This window comes from Gossypium hirsutum, chromosome D09, assembly GCF_007990345.1.
Source record: "Gossypium hirsutum isolate 1008001.06 chromosome D09, Gossypium_hirsutum_v2.1, whole genome shotgun sequence".
Taxonomy (NCBI): domain Eukaryota; kingdom Viridiplantae; phylum Streptophyta; class Magnoliopsida; order Malvales; family Malvaceae; genus Gossypium; species Gossypium hirsutum.
Window position 1 is genome coordinate 5116198 of NC_053445.1, and position 27846 is coordinate 5144043.

General features: G+C 30.9%; 1 protein-coding gene across 2 annotated transcripts; it reads right to left on the minus strand.

Annotated features, from left to right (window-relative positions):
• LOC107892805 (wall-associated receptor kinase-like 17) lies at window positions 1-26798 on the minus strand. 2 transcript variants are annotated; one of them, XR_005918391.1, is made up of 3 exons: window positions 25736-26798; window positions 23777-24569; window positions 1-457 (listed from the first exon to the last, which is right to left on the minus strand). XR_005918391.1 is itself a non-coding variant. In XM_016817854.2 (2 exons), the coding sequence occupies exons 1-2, from the start codon at window positions 26415-26417 to the stop codon at window positions 24283-24285; spliced, it is 969 nt and encodes a 322-aa protein (XP_016673343.1). In that variant the 5' UTR covers window positions 26418-26798; the 3' UTR covers window positions 22827-24282. The 2 variants fall into 2 exon arrangements, 1 of the variants encoding a protein (XP_016673343.1); XM_016817854.2 differs by lacking the exon at window positions 1-457 and having other exon boundaries at window positions 22827-24569.
• Window positions 26799-27846: the final 1048 nt, after the last annotated feature.

Genomic DNA, 27846 nt, shown 5'->3' on the forward strand with positions numbered 1-27846 from the left:
GATGAACTCATACACCAATAGAGGAACTTCAGCCTCTAAACAACACCCTAAAAGCTTAACCACGTTCCTGTGATTAATTTGAGATAAAATTATCACCTCGTTAATGAACTGTTCAACCTTCTTTTCATCAAATTTCTTTCCTTCCACCATTTTGGATTTCTTAATAGCCACAATGCTTCCATCTATTAGCATTCCTTTATAAACAGTCCCTTGACCTCCTTGACCAAGGATTCGGTTTTCATTATAATGATCCGTCGCCTTTTCCATCTCTTTTGAAGTAAATAACTTAATTTTTCAACATTACCTTCATTGCTAGACAAATGTTGTTGCAGTAACAAACCTCCATTCCTTTTGAAGTATTTCTGCTTCAGCATGATTTTTTGTTTTCTTTTGAGGACTTTGTACACACTCCATGTTGCGAGTAGTAGAAATAGTGTCCCAATACTAGTGCTGCAACCTATATAGATATAAGAAACATAGATAAAAGGTAAATCTGAAAATTAAAATCAACAATGAGAGAACCTTATCGCACCATCCATTGTATCGATATTCAACTCTTACAAATTTAATGATAAATAATTGTTACTGCCTCACGCATTCAAAAGTAAATATAACACACCTTGAATTGACATAATCCAATAACCATAATGATTCCACTTTAAAAACAAAGTGTAAATCAGCACGTACCTATAATAATACTTGTCAAGTCATGAGTATTTTGAGTTTGTTTTTTGCGCTCACAACGAAATCCCGTACTATTATATTCATAATGATTAGGAGGGCAAGACTCCGACGAGCAATAGTTGGTAGGGGTATTCAAACAAAGCATGCTACAATACTGATAATCCCCACAATTCCCATCTGTCATTTAAGAATTGAATAAAAAAGAAAAAAGGTTATAATCATATTATTCGGTTAAAGTATTTGAGAGGTCTTTATGCTATATAGATCGGATCAAATTAGACATTCTATTATTAAACGGATCAATTTAGTACTTATATTATTAAAAATAATTAAATAAGTTTAAATTATAAAAGAGTTAACCTTTACTGTATAAAAAATGTCTTGATTTTTTTTTCAAAATCTATTCTACTTTAAACAAAATATTTCATTTACCGAATCATAAAAACTTTAAAAATAATTAACTCTACTAAAAAAAATATGTTAATTATATTTTAATTTGGTCTTCTTTGATTCTTTTTAATAGTATAAGGATTAGATTAATTCATTTAACAGTAGAGGGACTAATTTGGTCAAATTCCTATAATAGAGAGACTCTTAGATGCTTCATCCATATAATGCAATAGATATTAAGTAATTAATGCATGCAGTGTATACATTTCTGGCACTATAGATGTTTAAGAATTTTTTGCCAATAAAAATATGCATAATTATATGCAAAAGTACATTTTTTTTTAGAGATTCACTTCAATTGGTGTAAAATTAAATATATCAGTATAAAATTAAAGTTGTTTTACTCGCTTTCGTATCTCTTTGTACGGTTAATATTTTGACAATTCAACCGTTGAATTTAATATTTTATTCATATAAACCATTCATGTAAAATTTGATATAAATTAAAAATTTCTAACTTTTTGTTTAATATAAAAAATATTCAACTGTTGAATATATCTTAATATATTGAGTATTGTAGATCAATACGATAGAAATATCAAATCGGTTTAAAAATTTTTATGCATGACAAGTACAAATATAACCATAAATTCAACAGTTGGATTATTAAAATATTAATCGTATAGGGGGATACAAAAGGATGTAAAACAACTTTCATTTTATACCGGTGTAAGTGGATTACTCCCCATATTTTTTTATACACTTATATATATATATATATCGAAATTTTACATACTTCATTAAATTTGATTTTGTATCTTGAATCTTGAACTAATTAATATATTTTAGTCATGATATACCTCAACCAATAATAACTAAATTATGATATACAAACGATGTAATTGAAAAAAAAACTTATGTAACAATTTATTTTTAAAAATTATTGATATATAAAAAAGAGTCGATTGAAATGGTAAAGTTAACTAATAGCTACTAAGGTGTCTTTGTTCAAATTTTAGTATACTCATTTTTTTAGATTTTAGATAAAATATAAAATGATAAAAATACTCTCATAATAATATTTGTTCTTTTATAAAAGTAATAGATTTTCATAATTTTTCAACTGAGTCCATACTGAGTTAATGGGTGACACCAACTCAAATAGCCCTTTAAAAAATAATATTAATTTAAGGTACACCCATAATGGGATTGGAAAAAGTTATGTAATAGACATATTTATTAAAAGCTTATATAAGAATTAAATGAATCAGTTGTTGAAATGATAAATGTTAAAGCTTAAAATTTTTGAAAATCTCACAATCTTAAATTTATTATCAATTTTATATAAAAATTTAAAAAGATGTGAATACCCTTAATATAATGAAATTTAATTTGTTAAATAAAAAAAATATAATATAGATATAAAAAAATTTCCTTAAAAAAAATTAATTCATACCTTTGCATAACGTCGAATAAATGCGAATATCCCTATCACACGCACATAGATGAGTAGAGCTCAACCTCGACCAGCAATATTCACCATCGGATGTACAAGAAATGTTCGAACTATCATTCAAATAGCATTCTCCAATTAATGGTGTGCCCCATTGCAGCTGTGTTGGGACATGCGTCCTACTACTTATATCAGAATCTTCTAAATCATAGTCATCAGAAATCAAGGAAGCAAATCCGCATGATTTTTTCTTCCTATAATCACTAGAATCAACCCTATTACTCATGTTTATGTAGAATGAACTGAGACCCTGAGGGAAAAAAGCAAGACAACTAGCAACATGGGAAATCTTGTTATTAATCCTACAACTTGGTTGCAAACATCCGCCCAAAAGTTTATCTGGTTCATTGCCAAAAATAGTAATCAAATTACCGCAACCTGAAGAACAAAAACTGTTGTCAGAAGTTGAGTAGGAAAAGCGGGTGCCAGTTAGGTTGAGACTCATCCCATTGTAATGGTTCTTTCGACAGTTGAAGTAAGTTATTGGATGGTTGACCTTGATGGTGCCGTCCAAAAAATCAAAGTCCAGTATTTGTAGAATCATGTCATTTATGTTTAAGAAAGGAACTTTTCCCCCGTTGGCGGTTTTGTTGCAAATTACTTCAAACCAATCGTCAGTTTCATAATCTTGGTCCTTCATTCTAAAGGGGTAGTGAAAAGTAACATTTCCGCAGTACCATACCTTGTCGGTGTTGACGTTGATAGGTCCTAGTCCTGGTCTTCCACATACTGAGGATTTAGCAAAAAAAGGAGTAAATCGTAAAATCCACTAAATATATGTACAGGTGAGTAAAGCTCGATTAGATTTGAAAATATAAAAAAAATTCAAATTTCGAGTTAATCAAATTGAGTTATTCAAATTATTAGAGTCAATTCAAATAAGTAATTTGAGTTTCAAGTTCAAATCGAGTTGAATTTTACAATTAGAATAATTCGAATAACAAATTGGTGTATATATCCTTTACGCCACTATTAAGTTTGAAAATGAGCAAATTGGCCTCTCTCAACAAAAATTTTAAAAAAATTCAAAATAATTTTTAAATTTCAAAATATTTATAAAAATTCCAAAATTTATATATTTTAAAAAATTATAAGAAATTCTAAAAATATATAAAGAAAGTTAAAAAAGTAAAAATTTTCTAGAATAATAATTTTGGGACCTAAATAAGTTAATTAATGATTCAAGTTTATCATACTAAAGTATTTTTTATTTTGCTTTGAAAAAATTTTCAAATATATATGGTTTCAAATTTATGTGCTTTAATAAGGACTTAGTTATACTGTAACAATATTTTAATTTGACATGTTTAATTTTTAATTTAAATCAAAAAATTTCACTCGATTCGGCTAGACTCAAATTTCATTTCACTCGACTTAATTCGAAAAATTTTTGAATTAAGTAAAGATAATAAAATATGACTTGTCAACTCGATTAACTCAAATATATATATAACCAATATGAATCCAGCGGTGTCCTTGATCTCCCTAATTAAGTGAACAAATTAGTAAACTGCACCTTTCTGCCTCTTTCAAAAGAATTAATAATTTAATTCCATTTAAGTCCTCTAACCCTTGAATAAATGTAAAAATCACATTTTTAACTCCTCTAAAAAATAATAATTTAATTTAATTTAATCTCATTTAAGCATTAATTCAAGTTTTTGGAATACAAAACTTTTAGTTATAAATTTTTGAAAGCCAAAAATATTAATATACAAAATGAATGATCCTAAAAACTTTTTTTTAGAACTTATATGATTCTAAAGACTGATTTTAAACAATTAGCAAAATCTATATATTAACTGAATTAAGAGAAGAAGAATAAAAGCCAAGCAATTGAAGTGACAGCGCGTGACTGACCTCCGTCATCGCAATAGGTGGAATTCCAGTTGAGCACGGCGGGAACTTGCGTAGTTCCATTATTGATGCCAGTGGGTAATGGGTAAGCACTACGGAAAGAGTACTTGCTAAAGATGAAAGCAGATGCGCATCTTTTGCTGTCAGGATACATGGCTGTCATGTTGACGGTATAGGAAGTGAGATTTGCAGTAATTTGAGTAAAGCAGCCAGATTCAGAAGCATCATCGTCACACCTTGGCTGAATGCAGCCGCCAAGTGAAACAGCTTCGTTACTTAAAATAGTAGCCGAATTTCCGCAACCTACTGACCCGAAATAATTCCTCTTACTTGAGAAGAAAAATGGAGTGCCTAAGAGATTGACCCTCCCACTAACCTTGTTTATACTGTCACAATTAATGTAAGTAACCGGATTGTTGATGAGAATGGCGTTTGAATATAAGGCTTTTCCAAGTACCTCCAGATCGATGCCATTTACGTTTATGAATGGCTTTACCCCATTGAGGGTTGGGTTGCAAGTCACTCTAAACCAAGGTTCCGTACAGCAGGTGCTATGGATTCCAAAAGGGGATGGAATTGTAATATTTCCACATGCTTCTTTACCACAGGCAGGTTCTTGAGATTCTGCTGCTTGTAATATTGGGCACAACATGAAGAGGAGTAGGAGGATGAGGTAAAGCGGTAAGTGAAAACCCATTTGCGTTGTTATTTTGTTTGAGGGAAATGAATGAAGATTTAGATAGGGTTACTGTAGAAGTCGGGTTTTAAAGAAACAAAAGCAGGGTTAAGTAGCACCACGAGATTGTAAATTATATTTGTTAAACTAGCACCACTACTCTTTTTCTTTTTAAAATTACCATCACTACTACATGTCAAAATAAATTATAATTTTTTACATCTAAATTTAGTAATATGATAAAAAATATCTTTATTTATTTAAAAAAAATTTAAATTCGTGCTTTTATATATACTACTTGTTTCAAATTTATATAGGGTTCACTTCTATAAATATATTCATTTCTACCCCACCACGTCAATCCAACGAGCCTCTTATCCATTCTTATTCGATCATGAAAGAGGTAAGACAAAATAAAAATACTCACATTAAATTTAGAGAAAATCAAATTCGATTTAATAACTTCCATATCTAATATTTTACGGCTAAATTATATTCCTTTCCTGCCCCAATCAAGAAATAGGACCAACTATTGGACAAATGTGTTACGAAGCAAAATTTTCTTCCGTCAATGTGCTGTCTCATTTTGTATCCCTACAATCATTTCTTGGCAAGTGTATTAAAATTACTTTTAAAATAAAATTTGAAAGTAAAGGTTCAAAAAATATATAAAATTTAATAATTTCCAACACTTGTATCAAATTGTAGATATATTATATAAATTACACTTTATAAATGAATAAACAAATAAAACTCCGAACATCACAGATTTAATAATATACTGCACATTTCCTAAAAAAATAATGTACTCCACATGTTACAATGCATTTAAATGTGATATTTCAAAATCTGATACTTCTTTACCACAGGTAGGTTCTTGAGATTCTGCTGCTTGTAATATTGGGCACAAGAGGAAGAGGAGTAGGAGGATGAAGTAAAGAAAACCCATTTGCGTTGTTATTTGGTTTGAGGGAAATGAATGAAGATTTAAAGAAAGAAAGGATGTTTGAGTGAGAAGCAAATGAAAAGTATTTGGTCACACTTTCCTTGAAGTTCCAGTATAAGTGCATTTGATTTGAGAATAATTCATTAATTTGTAAAGATTGTTGGATACAATTTTCCAGCTGCACGTAAGAGGTCTCCAGTGAAAGAGTAGGTTACGTATAAAGAGTTAAGAGACAAATAAAAGGGAGAGTCGAGCCTTATATTCCTTCAAATATTTTTACAATAGCATTAAGAAATAAGGATAATTTATGTTCCTCCCTCCAAAACTTTTAAATATTTCAAATCATATTGTAAAATAGAAAGCTTGATATTATAGATTAAATAAAATTATTTTTAAAATTTTATTAGTTAATATTAATTTAATTATATTAACAAGTGGATGAAAGAAGTGATTAAAAAAAAACTTAATTTAAAATGAATAATCAATTTCAATTAAGTTTATACAATCCTAGTTGTCTATAAAGCTAGATAACAAAGAGTGAGCATTATCCTTAATGAGTGATAGCAAAGGTGATTGTTCTTTACAACAACTTGAAAAAAAATTCCGAGGAATGTCACTTTTGACGCTGTTCCTATGATTAGAGGTTTCGCATTTTTATTTATAGCCATTCAACATAGTTAGTATCATAAGTCTAAGAATTATTTATGTTACCGATATATGTGGGTATTTTTGACATTTAAGTGAAAATCTCAATAAACTCTCAAGTGAAGTTATATTTTATAATTTTTTCTATTTTTTAATAATCATTAGTATTTTATTTTTTATATTTTTTTTATAAATTTGGGTAACTTTTACATTTTTAAAAAATATTTTTAATAATTTGACATGTCACATCAACATGTTTTCACATGGTATTTCATATGCCAACTTCTCATGACTTCGGTAAATCATGTAAACAACATATAATATTCAAATTAATCAAGAATTTTGATTTTTTACTGAGTTCTTTTTACCATTTAATTGTATATTAATATTTATTACATTATTAAGAATTGGTTTTTATGTAATTTTTCTGACAAAATTCAATAATATATTATATAAGCATAGATATAACTTCATTAAAATCTGCGAAGAGTGAAAACGTTATTAATTTGTCTTGTAGCGACCTAAAAATTTTTGGCGTTGGACGCTAGTCGAAGTAGTTATTGAAAACTTGAAAACCGAATCTCGATTTTATTTGAAAAAGGGGAGTCGCCACCTATCTTTTTTCTAGGTGTGATCGGACACCTAATAAATTCTCTTTTTTTTAAGAAAAATTTATTTTTTAAATTTTTCTTAAAAAGAGGTAATTTTTTGTCTACGTGAAAATCCAGAGAAAATTAGAGTTCGGGAGTCGGTTACGTGCGAGGAAGGTATTAGCACCCTCGCGACGCCCAAAATTGGTATCTCGTTAAATGCGCGTTGTCTTCACTTTCAAAAATACGAGTTCAATTTAATATTTAATCGTGATCCGATTAAAACACGAGAAATTTTTTTTAAAACACGAGAATTTTGGAAACACAAATTTTTAAAAAAAACGAAAATTTATGAAACACGAGATTTTTTTTTTGAAAAAACGAAAATTTTCAAAACACCAAAATTTTTGAAAACACAAGGATTTTTGAAATACGAAAAATTTGAAAACAAGAAAATTTTTGAAATACGAAAATTTTAGAAACACGAAAATTTATAAAATACGAAAATTTTTGAAACACAGAAGTTTTTAGAAAACACGAAAAATTTTTGGGGGGGACCGAAATTAAATTGTAATTTTTACAATAGTAAAAATATAATTTTTAAAAAATTAAATCAAAATTTTATCAATTTTAGGGGGACAAAGTGTAATTTTACCTTTACTAATTTAAAATATTAAAGGGCCAAAATGAAAAATTTTCTATTTTAAGAGGGCCCGGGGTCCCTAGTAGCTCCCTAGATTCACCCCTGAAAGAATTTTACTCAAATATTACTTTTAGCTCAAACAAAATTTAACTCAAACTATACAATAGATGAAAATATTTGTGATTAAAGTCAACTTTTATTAATTTTGTACTTTGTGTTATAATCAATCAAGAGGTATATAGGTAGATTTATTTAGTTCTTAAGTTGTCGATAAAGCTAGAAGGGAGGAATTAGCAAAAGAGTGTTAGCCCCTTGCGCAAAATAATGGGCATTATCCTTAGCGAGTGATAGCAAAGGTGATTGTTCTTTACAACTTGAGAAGAAATTTCCAAGAATGTCACTCTTGACCCTTTCTGATGAAAGGGTTATAATCGTATTATTCGGTTGTTAAAGTATTTGAGAGGTCTTTATGCTATATAGATCGGATCAAATTAGACATTCTATTATTAAATGGATCAATTTAGTACTTATATTATTAAAAATAATCAAATAAGTTTAAATTATAAAAGAGTTAACTTTTACTGTATAAAAAATGTCTTGAATTTTTATTCAAAATCTATTCTATTTTAAACAAAATATTTCATTTACAAAACCATAAAAACTTCAAAAATAATTAACTCTATTAAAAAATATATGTTAATTATATTTTAATTTAGTCTTCTTTAATTCTTTTTAATAGTATAAGGATTAGATTAATTCATTTAATAGTAGAGGGACTAATTTGGTCAAATTCCTATAATAGAGAGACTCTTAGATGCTTCATCCATATAATGCAATAGATATTAAGTAATCAATGCAGTGTATACATTTCTGGCACTATATATGTTTAAGAATTTTTTACCAATAAAAATATGCATAATTATATGCAAATGTACATATTTTTTTAGAGATTCACTTTAATTGGTGTAAAATTAAATACATCAGTATAAAATTAAAGTTGTTTTACTCCCTTTCATATCTCTTTGTACAGTTAATATTTTGACAATCCAACCGTTTGAATTTAATATTTTATTCATATAAATCATTCATGTCAAATTTGATATAAATTAAAATTTTCTAACTTTTTGTTTAATGTAAAAAATATTCAACCGTTGAATATATATTAATATATTGAGTATTGTAGATCAATATGATAGAAATATCAAATTGGTTTAAAAATTTACATGCATGACAAGTACAAATATAACCATCACTACACCAAAACAGGCTTTTAGTGGCATCTTTTGTGGCGTTTGGACGACAAACGCCGCTAAAGATCTAGCATTAGCGGCGCTCAGAATAAAATGCCGCTAAAGATCTAGCATTAGCGGCGCATTATATAAAGCGCCACAAAATATCTTACCAAAACGCAGCGTACGATCTTAAGGTATATTAGAATTAGTGGCGCTTACGCAAAAACGCCGCTAAAGCTTAGTATTAGCAGCGCATCATCAAAGTGTTGGATCGTCGGCACCTCTATGGCGCAGCGAAAAATAATGATCCGGCGATCCTAACCAGGGATCCATGTGTGAGGAACGAATCGGAGTGAAAGAGGTTGCGAAATTACCTAATGTTTATTCAGAGTAGACAGCAACACCTAACAACGAGTAGTTTGATCTGCTGTCGAACCAAACCGCAATCTATCGTGATCCCGGCCTCTACGTAATCCACCTAGTTGACTACGAATGGAAGGAATCCCCAAAACAATTTTGAGAGTTATTTTTCTTTGACAGCTGCTAGACTCAAACAAAGAAAAACGGGATTATATATATATCCTTTTGTTTTAGGGTTTTTAAGAATTAAATAAATATAATAATATTTTAAACCGAAAATCATAATTACATTAATTATAATATAAGTTCGGTAAACCATATATTTATTTGAATTCTTATGCTAACCAAATTCATGTCCTCACTATACGTACAACAACCATGTACATAATGTGCTGGAAATTTGATTACCGAATTAAATTAATTCTATAATTAATTTAATTCAAGTGACCCCAAAAACAATACCAACTATGGTTTATTCCGTTCATTTCAACTATAGGGTGTGACCCTGTAGGTTCTTGTAACGTTAGCAGTAACACTAGAACGATTCTAATGCGACGAACAATGAGTGGCATCTAGCAATGCATCATTGCTACCTAAGTCACAAGAGATCATGATTCGACATAACCTTTTTATGATTAACCTTTTATGCAATAATCCTTAAGTCCTTTATCTCTGGATTGGACACAAGTCATGGAATAGTCACACTTGCATTGTCCATTCCATGTTCCTTGATATCTTAAGCAGACTACGATATACAAATAAGTATGACATCTAATATCAACTTATTTGAGCACGGCCATGCATTTCTAGTCTCACTTAATCAAGTGGCCTAAGATATTACTCCCATTATGTAGGAGGGACTTATCCTATATCGACCAACCATATCCCTCTACATAGATTGTGGTATATCCAACATCAGTCTTTATAGAACAACCAGTTACGGTGCACGTTTGACTGTATCAAAATATACAACTTACGATGTTGGGATTATGATGATCTCAAGTCTGAGGATCATATAAATATTAATCATTATGAGTAATGTCGTGACAATTACATAATAATCCAAGAAACATACTCATAACGGGTCAGTCCAATATGTTGTTCTCTAACACACATATTCATGTAATGATTCTGACATTCCGTATCAATGACAACTCTTTATCATCAATCAACTACACGTTAGTCTTAATGCATTATCGTTGTCCTATCCAACAATAATACTTGACTAAGGAACTTTTAAGAATAATCATACTATTCTCAGGACATTATTATAAAACAGTTTATATATATACACAGAAAAGAAACTGAAATAATAATGGTAACACCTTATATTAATAAACATGATAAATCAAGTATGTTATTACAACCATCTCATGATTGATCTTTGGGCATACTCTAACAAAAAGCACCGCAAAAAAGCTGAAGCCAACGACGCCGTTTTCTGAGTTTCTGGGAGTGTAGCGGCGTTTTCTGAAAATCGTTGCTAATGCTCTTGACTTTAGCAGCATTTTCTGAAAAGCGTCGCAAAAAAGCTAAGGCCAACGACGCCGTTTTCTGAGTTTCTGCGCGTGTAGCGGCATTTTTTGAAAATCGTCGCTAATGCTCTTTGCCTTTAGCTACGTTTTCTGAAAAGCGCCGCAAAAAACCTAAAGCCAACGACGCCGTTTTCTTTGTTTTTGGGCCTTTAGCAGCGTTTTTATAAAAGCGCCGCTAATGCTCCGGCCTTTAGCGGCGTTTTTGAGGAAGTGCCGCTAATTGTAATAAAAAACCATTCCAATTATCTCTTTCTTTGATATATTTTTTTGTTATAAGATATTGAATATTTCGTTGTATTTATTATATATTGGTCAAATTTACATTTAAATGAAAACAAATAATATTAATATGATAATATGCATGGGACATGGCTATATATATAGCTTCCTAAAATGATGTGGAGGGGGCACCAAACTCTAATAAATTTGTAGTCCATGCCCCAGTAGAATAGGTTGAAACATCTTTTTCTCTGGATAGTGATATGCAAGTGAGATGCTTAGGGGTTAGGGGTTTAGGGGTTAGACGTTAGGGTTTAAGACTTAAGGTTTAAGGGTTTAGGGGTCGGGTTAGGGTTTAGGGTCTAGATTAATTTTTTTAATTTATATTTTAAATATATTCTTATGTAATTGTAAAAGAGATAATAATAAATTTAATAAACTGAAATTATGAGTATAGTTGAAATTATGGCTTAAGAGATATATAATATATGTTATATTTAATTATTGACATTCATACCATTTGATATTATAAGAATCTAAAATATTTGTTTTGTACTACAGTAATATTACGATTTGGGATTTTTGGTTTTTGAATTTGGGGTTTAGTTTTTGAACTTAAGGGTTTGGGGTTTGGGATTAGGGATTAGGGTTTGAGTTTGGGGTTTAGTGTTCGGGGTTAGGGGTTTAGGGGTTTGGGGTTTAAGGATAATTTATGGTATAATATTTGATATTGGGGTTTGGTTTATGGTTGTTTGTAGTTTCTGGGTTACGGGTACAGTGTTACGGCTAACGGGTAACGGGTTATGAGTTTTAGGGTTTAAATGTGGATATTTTATAATATAATTCGAATTAAATTAAATTTAAATTATCAATTTAATAAATATATATATGAAAAAGGATTAAATCCGAGAAGCGTACATTAAGGATGGTTTCATGTTAAATTGAATTCATGAACTTTAATGTTAAATTGTATTCATGAAAACGACGCCGTTTCTAGTGGATTTGCATTAGAATTAGCGGCGCTAAATAGAAAACGCAGCAATAGATGAAATAATACCGGCGTTTTTTATGAAAACGCCACAAAATACTGAACGAAACGGTGCCGTTTGCTTATTACATTTAGTGGCGTTTTACATAAAATGCCGCAAGTATGTTTTCTTTGTTAAGGAAACTGCATCGTTTTCCATTGTTATTAGTGGCGCTACACCCAAGACGCCGCGAATATATTTTAAAATTTACAGGAGTTTGAGTTAAACGACTGCGTTTGACCTTATATTTAGTGGCGCTTGAGTATAAACGCCGAAAAATCCAAATGGTGTTACGAGAAACGGCGCCGTTTACATAGTTGCTTTTAGTGGCGCTTCTAATAAACGCTGCAAATATGCATTATAACTTAAGGAAACTTCGTCATTTTCCATTGTTATTAGTGGTGCTACACCCAAGATGCCACAAATATATTTTAAAATTTACAGGAGTTTGAGTTAAACGACTGCGTTTGACCTTATATTTAGTGGCACTTGTGTATAAACGCCGCAAATATCCAAATGGTATTACAAGAAACGGCGCCGTTTACATAGTTGCTTTTAGTGGCGCTTCTCATAAACGCTGCAAAGATGCATTATAACTTAAGGAAACTGCGTAGTTTTCCATTGTTATTAGTGGCGCTTGCTTAAAACGCCGCAACTTGGTTTTAATTTTCGTACAAACGATGTCGTTTTGTATATATTATTCGTGGCGTTTTTTCTAAAACGCCAAGAGGTTTTGGTTACTTGATGGGGAAACGACTGCGTTTAGCGATATGTTAGTGGCGTTTTTATATAAACGCCGCAAATGGGTTAAATATTTTGACGAAAACGGCGTCGTTTTTTTTCCATCCTTTTGACCGAAACAAAACCAAACCCCGATTCCCCCCCCCAAACTCTCATCTCCCCCAAATCACTAAAATTTCCCCTAATCCCTAACAGTTCCCCAAACCCAACGTAGTCCTGTACGGCGCCATTTGCTTTACTGCATCACAGCCTCCGTGCGTCTCCGGTACCGCAACCATCGGTAAGTTCAGCAACTTCCTTTTTCTTCTTCATGCGTGAATGTTATCTGGAATACCGATTTTGAACAAAAAAATCCATTTCGGTTGTTTCGATAATGTCGTGAATTTGGGGCTTCCGAACATTTGGTTTTTTTTTTTTTCATTTTCAGAAAACGTTATAGGTTGAGAACTTTAAATAAAAAATCAGTTTTATATATCGACATTTAACCAAAAAAAACAATTCAAGTTACATTTTAATCAAAATTAGAAATTTCGAAATCTTTAAAATAATGAACCTGAACCACAACACTGTTTTAAATTGATAAATATTTTGAGATACCCAAATGTTTTTGAGACTTTAATCGAAAAGGTAAAAAAGCAATGATGAGTTTGATATGAATTAAAGAAAAAGCATATAATATATTTGAAGTCAAAGTTTTCAATTCCCTGTTCAAACTTATAATGTTTGATTAATGTAGAAGACATTATTATAAGTCATGCTTGACTCATGTATTTCTTTGTAATTTTATTTATTTATTATTTGACAGGGTGAACCACACCTCATGTTCATCTTGTTTTCCTTTGTTCATTTTCATTTTTAAAAATCTTCAAAATGGAATTAAACCCAAAAGCTGGGGCATGATCTGTAAATGTATTAGATATTCAGAATCTGAAAATCATTTTTAATTTCAACCAGAATATTGTACACAAAATACATGCAGAACATTGGCACATGTTATCTGCAAATGTTACCTTATTTGAAGGAATAAACTAAACCCAATTTGCAATTCAAGAGGCCAAAAAGCTAATCTCTAACGTGAATTCAATCTCTAATTAATTTCTCAAAATCTGCTTTATTTATCTGTCGTCTGCAGTTAATCTAATTTAACATTCTTATATGTCGATGTGGTATATATCTAGAATAGTCAACATTGGTTAGCATTCAGCAAAAGGATGCCCCGAGGGACTTGACGAAGGGAATTTTAACTTTGAATGTGAATTAGTCAACCATATAAAATATATTTTGTTTTCCTATCGGTCAGGCTCTTGAGTTTTTTCAGTCATCTTTAGCTAAGATATTGTGGAAAACAAGGGAAATTAAATAACTTTTAAGTATGCAGGAAAAGTTTACCACAATCCTCCTATTTGTGACCATCACTACTCACTACATGAGTTTTAAAAAAACATTAATTCCATGATTTCTTTGACCATTTTACCATATATTTTCCGCTACCTCTATTTCCTTTGTCCTACCGTTCAACATGTTCTGTTTCTACTCCTTAACAATGAGTCTCTTTCTCTTTACTCATCCTCTTCTTTTGGTGCTTCAACTATTCCTCCCTATCTTCATCTTAGGACTCTTTGCCCTTATTGGATGAACATTTGCTGCCTGTGTTTTGGCCGAACAATTGTTTGGGCAGGTACATGTTAAAATTTGACAGTTTTTCCCTTATTTATATGCATTTTCCCAAATTACTTAACAAAATAAATGTTTCTGACTGCAGTCTCTCTTTGCTGGTGAGAGTGAAGTAGACAAAGTTGAGTGAAATATTAAGGTATGTTTTAGTTCATAACTTAAATCAGTAATAGTTTTATCATGATGATTTTTGAAAAATGTTTCTTTTGGGGCTCTGGTTTTGTATATATGTAATTGGTTTTGGTTGTTTTCCTTTAGCTTATGTTTCATTTTACTTATTTTACAATTGCCATGTACTTTTCTGACTTATGTTTTCTGTTATCATCCATCAACGATTGCTATATATGTTGAGCAAAATAGAAGCAATTTAATAAATTGTACTGGGAATTGGATTAAATTTTTTTATTTTAAAATTATTCGAAATTTCTTAACTATATGTTACATTAAATAACAAATTAATCCACTTTCTTTTCACATTTAAGTTTCATTGATATCAAATATGCTTAATTGTTGTATACATATTATTCCATATCGCAAGTAAATTATTTTGAAAATGACGGTTATTTATGTCTAAATAATATAAACATTTGGTTAAAAGCCTGTATAGTTTGCAAATATTTATATGTTTTCCTCCAAATTTTTTTTTCCTTTAGTTGCTATTTTAATCACTGAAATTTAGTTTGTTTTGTTTTCTTTTATTTAATTTGAATCATGGAAAAAAATTTCAAACTTTTAATTTATTTTTAGGTTTAATTTTAGATGACTTACAGAAATTTAGTTAAAACTTACATAACATACATAATTTAATTCAAAGTTATTTTTTATTTGTTTTAAAGTTAAAATTCACATAACATACATAAATTAAAGTTAAAATTTCTAAACTTTTGTAAATGGTATAACTTACTTAATACAAAACTTATATAATATTAAGATCAAATTTCAAAACTTGCAAAATCTTATGATCAGATTTCATAATTTATGTATTTTATGTAACTTACATAATATATAACTTACATAGCTTAAGTAACAGTAATTTCAGATCTACTTTCACAACTTACATAGATTTTAGCAGGACACTTCATAACTTATATAATATTAAGATAACTTATATAATATTAAGATAAAATTTCTAATTACATAACTTATATAATATTACATAACTTATATAATATTAAGATAAAATTTCGAATTACATAATTTATATAATATTAAGATAAAATTTCTAATTACATAACTCGATTAATATTAAGATTACTTATATAATATTAAGATAAAATTGATAATTACATAACTCGTTTAATATTAAGATAACTTATATAATATTAAGATAAAATTTCTAATTACATAACTCGTTTAATATTAATTTCTAATTTGTAAGTACACATCAATTTCTCATTTTAGATAACTTATACAATATTAAGATAAAATTTCGAATTACATAACTTATATAATATTAAGATTAATTATATAATATTAAGATCAAATTTCTAATTACATAACTCGTTTAATATTAAGATAACTTATATAATATTAAGATAAAATTTCTAATTACATAACTCGTTTAATATTAATTTCTAATTTGTAAGTACACATCAATTTCTCATTTTAGGTAACTTATACAATATTAAGATAAAATTTCGAATTACATAACTTATATAATATTAAGATTACTTATATAATATTAAGATCAAATTTCTAATTACATAACTTATATAATATTAAGATTACTTATATAATATTAAGATAAAATTTCTAATTACATAACTCGATTAATATTAAGATAACTTATATAATATTAAGATAAAATTTCTAATTCCGTAACCTAATATATAAATTACATAACTTACATAACTTACATAAATTAAATAACTTACATAACTTAAATAACTTACATAATACATAACCTTCCTAACTTACATTATTTAGATAATACATAGCCTACATAACTTACAAAACTTACATAAATTAAATAACTTCCATAACTTACATAACTCACATAATACATAACTTACATAACTTACATAAAACATAACTTAGTACATAACTTACATAATACATAAAAATATATCATATCATAACTTACATAACTCATTTATAGTTATATCTGGCATTTTAACTTACCCGTGCAAATTATTGTCAACGTGACTTCAATAATTAAGAAATGGACCGGTCTTGGATGAATTTGTCAAGGGTAAGCAACGGCTATCGAAATGGAGTACAGACGTTTCTAAATTTTGCATTTCAATACGCAAGCCAAGAGAACATGATTCTTTGCCCCTGTAAGAATTGTGTCAACATAAACTGGCATTACCGTGAGGTTGTATATGAGTATCTAATTGTTGATGGGTTTGTTCGGGGTTATAAACAATGGTTATTTCATGGAGAATGCCCGCATAGTACTTCCTCTTCAATGATGGATGTAACTTATCCTGATACTGCTTACCATCAGTCTGATAGAAGGGATGACATGGAAGGGATGTTGCGGGATGCATTTAATATGCACAATCATGGTGTCCAGTTTTCCTAGCTGACTTGTGGCATCTGATGATTGTAATCTCGGTGGAAATGCTTTTACCGAACCGAGAAAAAGTGTTCCTCATGAAGAGCCGAATGGAGAAGCGAAAAAGTTCTACGCGCTACTTAATGACATGAATGAAGAACTATATGAGGGATCAAAATCCTCAAAAATGTCTTTTTGTATTCGTCTTTTTCAGTTAAAATGTTTGGGAGGGTGGACCGGGAACTCTTTGACAATGTTGTTAGAGTTTTTGAGAGAAATGTTTCCGTTTGCAAAAATCCCTCAGTCGTGCAAAGATATGAAGAAAATGATTAAAGATTTAGGCCTTGGGTATAACAAAATCCATAGTTGCCCAAATGACTGCATGTTGTATTGGGGCGATCGGAGAAACCAACAGTGCTGTCATGTATACGGCTACTCCCGTTGGATAAGTAGAAACACAGAAGATGGGAATGGCGATGAAAATGATGCACAATCAAGGAAGAAGCCAGTCAAGATTTTGCGGTATTTTTCGTTGATACCAAGGCTTCAAAGGCTTTTCATGTCGTCAAAGATAGCGGAGTCAAAGACGTGGCACCATGATGGACGAACTGATGATGGATTACTAAAGCATCTGGCAGATTCTTTAGCTTGGAAATCATTTGACAATAAATTTCCAAGCTTTGCAAGCGATCCTAGGGGTGTGAGGCTTGGGCTAGCATCTGATGGATTTAATCCTTTCAAGATCATGAGCACTGCCTACAGTACTTGGCCAGTAGTGCTTGTTCCTTACAATCTGCCTCCGTGGATTTGCATGAAGCAATCTTCCCTTATCTTATCTATGATTATCCCTGGAGAGAAAGGGCCCGGGAATGATATCGACATTTATTTACAGCCACTTATTGAAGAGTTAAAACAATTATGGGCAGGTGTCGAGACATACGATGTGCTGAGAAAGGAGAACTTTAATTTACGTACAGCTTTGATGTGGACCATTAATGACTTTCCCGCTTATGCCAATTTATCCGGTTGGAGTACCAAGGGTCGTTATGCATGTCCTTGTTGTGCTACACAAACATGTTCGCAATGGTTGTACAATGGGAAGAAGTTCTCTTACATGGGGCATCGTCAGTGGTTACCGAAAAATCATAGATTTAGATTTCAGAGTTCTGTATTTGACGGTACTGAAGAGTTCGGAGAAGCTCCTTCGCAGACCAGTGGCTCTGACATCTTGTTCATGTTGGAAGATATGAATTTCATTTATGGGAAGATGAACTAACCGCCAAACACGGAAAGAAATAGAAGATCAAATGATGAAGCTGAGGATGACTCTGATGAAGAGGACAATCCTAATGAAGGGGACTTGTGGAAAAAAAGAAGTATTTTTTTTGAGTTGCCTTATTGGGAGCATCACCTTTTACGACACAATCTTGATGTTATGCACATTGAGAAAAATGTCTGCGAGAACATTGTGGGTATAATTTTGAATGTCGACGGAAAATCAAAAGACAATCTTCAGAGTCGACTTGATTTAGTCCAAATGGGAATCCGACCTGATCTTCATCCCAATCCACTTCCGAATGGGAAATATCACTTGCCGCCTTCTATTTTGTCAATGTCGAAGACGGAAAAAGAAGTGTTCTTCACGGTGTTGAAGGATATAAAGGTTCCAGATGCGTATGCATCAAATATATCTCGATGTGTTACTGTTAAAGATCGAAGATTGTATTCGCTAAAATCACATGACTATCACATCTTGATGCAAGATTTACTGCCAGTTGTTCTACGATGTTGTATGTCCAAGAAGGTGACATCTTGTATAATTGAACTATCCAATATAATGAAAGCCATTTGTGGCAAATTTTTGGATGTTCAAGAACTTCAGAAGGTACAGGATCAAGCCGCTTTAACTTTATGCAACATGGAAAAATTCTTCCCACCTTCCTTCTTCACCATTATGGTTCACTTGATAATCCATCTCCCGTATGAAGCAATTCTTGGCGGACCCATTTTCTATCGATGGATGTATCCCATAAAAAGGTGTTAATTAAAATTTTTAAAATTTTCCTTCATTCACCTCTATGCCTTTAGTTACAAATTTTGATAATATTGTATATTGTGTTTAGGTTCCTATCCAAATTAAAGTCTTACTGCCAAAACAAGCGATATCCAGAAGGATCGATTACTGAAGGCTACTTGGCAGAGGAATGTATGACCTTCTGCTCAAGATATTTGGAAGATGTTGAAACAAGGCTGAATAGACCAAATAGGAATGCTAGACTCACGGACCATAACTTCGTCGATACTTATTTGTTCCAAAGTTTTGGAGAACCAATGGGCAAAGTTGAAATTACAGAATTAGATCATTTATCGTGGGTACAAGCACATCGATATGTTCTGTTTCACCATGAATGAATGGAACCTTTACGGAAGTAAGTTCTACTAATTTGATAAATATTTATCAAACTAAAAATTGTTTATCTTCTAACAAAGTGAACATTTTTTAACATAGTTAGTACAAACAAATATTGAGATCTCGTTCTCGCTCTCGAAGAACACAACATCGAGATATCAATAAGTTGTTTATAGAATATTTTCATGAATGGTTAAGCCAAACGGTATGCAGTTGGAGCTTCCGCTTACAAATAATAATGTTTTCTCATAACATTTTTAATTACTCAGTTTACTTTCCATTCAACAGGTTTGGAGTGGGAAGAACGTAAACGACGAAGTTAAATGGCTCTCCCAAGGTCCAAATCGAGTGGTTAAAAGATATAGTGTGTTCCTCATCAACTGATTCAGATTTCATACAAAATATCGCGAAAGGTTAAGGAGAACGCAAAATTGTGGAATAGTTGTTAATTCCTCAATTACAAGTTATGCTAGTGCTAGGGACAATAATCTTGTCGAGGGAAATGTGGAATATTTCAGACTTCTTACCGACATAATTGAGTTGGATTACTACGGCAAATGCAAAGTTGTCTTATTTCGAGGTGATTGGGCCGATGTTAATACTGCTCGTGGAATTAAGCAAGATCAATTTGGTTTTACAATGGTGAACTTCGCCCGATTGATTCACACAGGACAACAACCGATAGATGAGTCGTATGTATTCTCATCTCAAGTAAAACAAGTTTTTTACTCAAAAGATCCAACTGATGAGGGTTGGTACGTTCTACTCCGTAACATCCCTAGAGACTTGTTTGATATGGGCTATGGAAGTAGAGATAACATCGACGACAGATCAGAAACTTTACCCTTTCCAGAACAAAACTTAAACGATAATATCCCTAGTACTAGTGCACAATTTCAATGGGTTCGTCAGGATACGGATGAAGATATTTACGAATAATGATGTAGTAAGATTTTTCGATTATTTAATTATATGTAATATCATAATTTAATTCTTGGTCTTATTATATATTTCAACTATTTTATATGTGCTGTTATTGTTGTAATTATTTATTAAGTTTTCTACTATTTTATGTGTATTGCAGATAAAATTCCTAGAAGAAAAAATCTAAGGGGAAGCATTGTTCAAAATGATCCAAACTCGACAGAAACAAATAGTACTGAACAACAGACAGTAATTGGATCATCGAATGTTCCGATTACAGATGAGGATCCTATAGAAGTTCAAAGTAATTTTACATTTAATTTACATGCGTGTTGACTTATAATTGATTTATTTTTCAAATTCTTATATTATAATATACCATTTGTAGCTGAAAATGGTGGGACGCGCAGAGGTCGAGGATGTACGCTACTTAGAGAGTTATACGAGTTAGATCCAGTCAAGCGTGTCAAAGTTGGACGAACCAGTTTTGGTCAGCCTGTTGGATCAGAAGCTCGACTTTTAGCAGGATACATGGGCATTTTAGCACGAAATGTGAATATGTTGCCTATCAACTACGAGTCATGGCATCAAATGCCCGATAGCAACAAAAACCAAGCCCTCGATAATATTAAGGTAACTTAAGGTTAATGTCATCTGTAATGCTTGGGAAATAGTATTAACTTGTGTTTTTTGTAAGCGAGGTTTGCTTTAGAGGTCTCGGATGCTTATGTAAAGAAGGCATTAGGAAAAAGATGGAGAGACCATAAAAGTACTTTAAAGAAAGATTATTATAATACAAAAACAACCCTCAAAGAGAAATTGCAAAATGTCCCGCCGGGTATGCTGAGGTACCAATAGGAAGATGCGGTTAGATTTTGGCATTCGAAGAAATGCGAGGTATGATGTAATTCCAAACTATTGTAATTATTTTGGTTTATAGTATTTACTATTTAAGTACTAAAAATTTCATAACGTAGGATCGTGAACGAGTTGGAAAAAGCAGCAGGCAGAAACAAAAATTCACTCACACAGCCGGGTCGAGAAGTTTTGCATGTGTAGCTGAGGCGAAGGTATTTTTAATTTTTTAATATTGTCAAATATGTATAACTTTCCGTTAAATAATATTTTTACTACTATATTGTAGGAACTATCGTCCGGTCAAAAAGTTGGACGCCTTCAACTTTTTGAAATTACACATAGGAAGAAAGATGGATCTGCTATGAATCCTGAAGCTGGTGAAATTATGGTACGTTTACTTAATACGATTTGTCTTAGTTTAGTTATTTATAGTGTTTATTTTCTAATGGTTTAATTCATTGCTTGTAATGCGACTATTGTTATGTTGCATTTGTTTTTTTAATATATATTGCGTTCCTAACTATGTGATTTATTTATTAGGAAAAACTAAAGGATAAAAAGACGGAGTACGAAGCGATTGCTTCTAGTGATAGTTCTGTTCATCTTGAAGACATTGAGAACCGGATTATTACTGAAGTTTTGGGTCCTGAAAGGTATGGTCGGGTTCGATTTCAAGGATCTTTTGTTAGCCCAACCCAATATTTTGGATCCAACTCGCAGCAATACATGGCTTCGGGGAGTCAGGCTCAAGCTGAAGTTCAGAGGTTAAAAGACTAGATGGCTCAGATGCAAGCGACCACAGTTGAGGTTCAAAGGAAATATGAAGAACTCTAGCTACAACTTAGAGGCGGCAACGATGGAAGCAGCGGCTGCAGTAAGGGAAGCAGAGGCTGCAGCAAGAGAAGCAGAGCAGAGCAGAAAGTACGATGAACTCCAGCAGCAGCTTCAGACTATGATGAATATGTTTCAGTCGCAACTTCCACCGTTATAGTGTATTGCATAAATATTTTTATCATTTTAACTTTTTAACATTTTTGCAAAAATAATATGAATTCACTTTTATTTATTGATATTAATATTATTTTATTCGTTTAATTTGAAATATTATATAAATTTATTGCTTTTGGCTGGTTTAGATCTGGTTGCTTTTGAGTTGTTACTACAGGAGGGCTGAAAAAATAAAAAATTTTATATAAAAAAAATTCCAAAAATAGTGGCGTTTTTTATAAAAGCGCCGCTAAAGAAACATTTCTTTTAGCGGCATTTGTGAATAAAGTGCTGCTAAAGAACCTGATCTTTAGTGTCATTTTTTTGAAGCGCTGTTAAAGAACATGACTTTTAGCGGCGTTTTTTTCCAAGCGCCGTTAAAGAACATGATCTTTAGCGGCGTTTATTTTTGTAAACGCTGCAAATGTTAGTGACGTTTTCGTTAGCGGCCTTTAAGCGCCGCAAAGATCTTTAGTGGCGTTAAAAAGCGCCGCTAAAGGCCTAAAAAAATGCCGCTAAAAACCTGTTTTGGTGTAGTGCATAAATTCAACAGTTGGATTATTAAAATATTAATCGTATAGGGGGATACAAAAGGATGTAAAACAACTTTCATTTTATACCGGTGTAAGTGGATTACTCCCCATATTTTTTTATACACTTATTTATATATATATATCGAAATTTTACATACTTTATTAAATATGATTTTGTATCTTGAATCTTCAACTAATTAGTATATTTTAGCCATGATATACCTCAACCAATAATAACTAAATTATGATATACTAATGATGTGAGTGAAAAAAAAAACTTATGTAACAATTTATTTTAAAAAATAATGATATATATAAAAAAAGAGTTATTGAAATAGTAAAGTTATGTAATAGCTACTAAGGTGTTTTTCTTCAAATTTTATTATACTCATTTTTCTAGATTTTACATAAAATATAAACGGATAAAAATACTCTCATAATAATATTTGTTCTTTTATAAAAGTAATAGATTTTCATAATTTTTCAACTGAGTTGAGACTGAGTTGATGGGTGACACCAATTCAAACAACCTTTTAAAAAATAATATTAATTTAAGGTACACCCATAATGGGATTGGAAAAAATTATGTAATAGACATATTTATTAAAAGCTTATATAAGAATTAAATGAATTACTTGTTGAAATGATAAATCTTAAATCTTAAAATTTTTCGTTGAAGGTTAAAATCTCACAATCTTAAATTTATTATCGATTTTATATAAAAATTTAAAAAGATGTGAATACCATTAAAATAATGTAATTTAATTTGTTAAGTAAAAAAGATAATATAGATATAAGAAAAAAATTTCCTTAAAAAACATTAAATCATACCTTCGCATAACGTCGAGTAAATGCGAGTATCCCTATCACACACACATAGATGATTAGAGCTCAACCTCGACCAGCAATATTCACCATCGGATGTACAAGAAGTATCCGAACTATCATTCAAATAGCATTCTCCATATATTGGTGTGCCCCAATGCAGTTGTGTTGGGACATGCGTCCTACTACTTATATCAGAATCTTCTAAATCATAGTCATCAGAAATCAAGGAAGCAAATCCGCATGATTTTTTCTTCCTATAATCACTAGAATCAACCCTATTAGTCATGTTTATGTAGAATGAACTGAGATCCTGAGGGAAAAAAGCAAGACAACTAGCAACATAAGAAGTCTTGTTATTAATCCTACAACTTGGTTGCAAACATCCGCCCAAAAGTTTATCTGTTTCATTGCCAAAAATAGTAACCAAATTATCGCAACCTGAATAATAAAAACTGTTGTCAGAAGTTGAGTAGGAAAAGCGGGTGCCAGTTAGGTTGAGACTCATCCCATTATGATGGTTCTTTCGAGTTTCGACAGTTGAAGTAAGTTATTGGATGGTTGACCTTGATGGTGCCTTTCAAAAAATCAAAGTTCAATATTTGTAGATTCGTGTCATTTATGTTTAAGAAAGGAACTTCTCCCCCGTTGGCGGTTTTGTTGCAAATTACTTCAAACGAATCGTCAATTTCATAATCTTGGTCCTTCATTCTAAAGGGGTAGTGAAAAGTAACATTTCCGCAGGGCCATACCTTGTAGGTGTTGACGTTGATAGGTCCTAGTCTTGGTCTTCCGCATACTGCGGATTTAGCAAAAAAGGAGTCAATCGTAAAATCTACTAAATATATGTACATCCAATTAGGGGTGAGTAAAGCTCGATTAGATTTGAAAATATCAAAAAAAATTCAAATTTCGAGTTTATCGAATTGAGTTATTCAAATTATTAGAGTCAACTCAAATAAGTAATTCGAGTTTCAAGTTCAAATCGAGTTGAATTTTACAATTAGAATAATTTGAATAACAGATTGGTGTATATATCCTTTACGTCACTGTTAAGTTTGAAAATGAGCAAATTGGTCTCTCTCAACAAAAAATTAAAAAAATTCAAAATAATTTTAAAAAATTCAAAATAATTTTTAAATTTTAAAATATTTATAAAAATTCCAAAATTTATATTTTTTAAAAAAATTATAAGAAATTCTTAAAATATATAAAGAAAGTTAAAAAATTAAAAATTTTCTAGAATAATAATTTTGGGACCTAAATTTGTTAATTAATGATTCAAGTTTATCATACTAAAGTATTTTTTATTTTGCTTTGAAAAAGTTTTCAAATATATATGGTTTCAAATTTATGTGCTTTAATAAAGAATTAGTTATACTGTAACAATATTTTAATTTGACATGTTTAATTTTTTAATTTAAATCAAAAAAATTTACTCTATTCGACTAGACTCAAATTTCATTTCACTCGACTCAATTTGAAAAAATTTTGAATTGAGTTAAGATAATAAAATAGTACTTGCCAACTCGATTAACTCGAAATTTTATATATATATATATATAACCGATATGAATCCAGCGGTGTCCTTGATCTCCCTAATTAAGTGAACAAATTAGTAAACTACACCTTTCTGCCTCTTTCAAAAGAATTAATAATTTAACATAAACACTTTAACCCTTGAATAAATGTAAAAATTACATTTTTAACTCCTCTAAAAAATAATAATTTAATTTAATTTAATCTCATTTAAGTATTAATTCAAGTTTTTGGAATACAAAACTTTTAGGTATAAATTTTTGAAAGCCAAAAATATTAATATACAAAACGAATGATCCTAAAAACTTTTTTTAGAACTTATATGATTCTAAATACTGATTTTAAACCATTAGCAAAATCTATATATTAACTGAATTAAAAGAAGAAGAATAAAAGCCAAGCAATTGAAGTGACAACGCGACTGACCTCCGTCACCGGAATAGGTGGAATTCAAGTTGAGCACGGCGGGAACATGCGTAGTTCCATTATTGATGCCAGTGGGTAATGGGTAAGCACTACCGAAAGAGTACTTGCTAAAGATGAAAGCAGATGCGCATCTTTTGCCGTCAGGATACATGGTTGTCATGTTGACAGTATAGGAAGTGAAATTTGCAGTAATTAGAGTAACGCAGCCAGATTCAGAAGCACCATCGTCAGACCTTAGTTGAATGCAGCCGCCAAGTGAATCACCTTCGTTACTTAAAATAGTAGCCAAATTTCCAAAACCTACTGACCCGAAATAATTCATGTCACTTGAGAAGAAAAATGGAGTGCCTGAGAGATCCACACTCACACTAGCCTTATTACAGTTAATATAAGTAACTGGATTATTGATGAGAATGGCGTCTGAATATATGGAATCAAGTATCTCCAGATCGATGCCATTTACGTTTTTGAATGGCTTTACCCCATTGAGGGTTGGGTTGCAAGTCACTCTAAACCAAGGTTTAGTATAGCAGGTGCTATGGATTCCAAAAGGGGATGGAATTGTAATATTTCCACATGCTTCTTTACCACAGGCAGTTTCTTGAGATTCTGATGCTTGTAATGTTGGGCACAACAGGAAGAGGAGTAGGAGGATGAAGTAAAGCGGTAAGTGAAAACCCATTTGGGTTGTTATTTGGTTTGAGGGAAATGAATGAAGATTTAAAGAAACAAAGGATGTTTGAGTGAGAAGCAAATGAAAAGTATTTGGTCACACTTTCCTTGAAGTTCCAGTATAAGTGCATTTGATTTGAGAATAATTCATTAATTTGCAAAGACTGTTGGATACAATTTTCCAGCTACACGTAAGAGGTCTCCATTCAAAGAAATAAAGGGAACAGTAGGAGGATGAAGTAAAGCGGTAAGTGAAAACCCATTTGCGTTGTTATTTTGTTTGAGGGAAATGAATGAAGATTTAAAGAAACAAAGGATGTTTGAGTGAGAAGCAAATGAAAAGTATTTGGTCACACTTTCCTTGAAGTTCCAGTGTAAGTGCATTTGATTTGAGAATAATTCATTAATTTGCAAAGACTGTTGGATACAATTTTCCAGCTACACGTAAGTGGTCTCCATTCAAAGAGTAGGTTACGTATAAAGAGTTAAGAGACAAATAAAAGGGAGAGTCGAGCCTTATATTCCTTCAAATATTTTTACAATAGCATTAAGAAATAAGGATAATTTATGTTTCTCCCTTCAAAACTTTTAAATATTTCAAATCATATTGTAAAATAGAAAGCTTGATACTATAGATTAAATAAAATCATTTTTAAAATTTTATTAGTTAATATTAATTTAATTATATTAAAAGTGGATGAAAGAAGTGATAAATAAACTTAATTTAAAATGAAGATATATGTGGTTATAATCAATTTTAATTAATTTTGTACTTTATTTTTATATACATATATTTATATTAATTATTAAGTTTATACAATCCTAGTTGTCTATAAAGCTAGAAGGGAGGAGATAACAAAGGGTGAGCATTATCCTTAATGAGTTATAGCAAAGGTGATTGTTCTTTACAACTTGAGAAGAAAATCCGAGGAATGTCACTTTTGACGCTGTACATACTCCATGTTGCGAGAGATAAAAATAGTGTCCCAACACTAGTAGTACTGCAACCTGTATAGATATAAGAAACATTGTTAAAGATGAATTTGAAAATTAAAATACAGGCTAAAAAACCATGAAAATGTTTCAATAAAGTTTCATTCATATTTGATAGCCATTCATTTAATGAACAATGAGACAACCTTTTTACATCATTCAATTGTTTTCATATTCAATTTTTACAAATTTAATGATAAATAACAGTTATTGCATCACGCATCTAAAAGTAAATAAATTACTATTTAAATTGACATAAATTAAATAATCATAATGATTCCACTTTAAAAATAAGAAGTGTAAATTCACCACACACCTACAATAAAATTACGAGTGTTTTGAATTTGTACTTTGCGCTCGCAACAAAATCCCATACTATTGTATTCATAACGAGGAGGGCAAGACTTATGAATTGAAAAAAAGAAAAGCTATAATCAGTTAAAGTA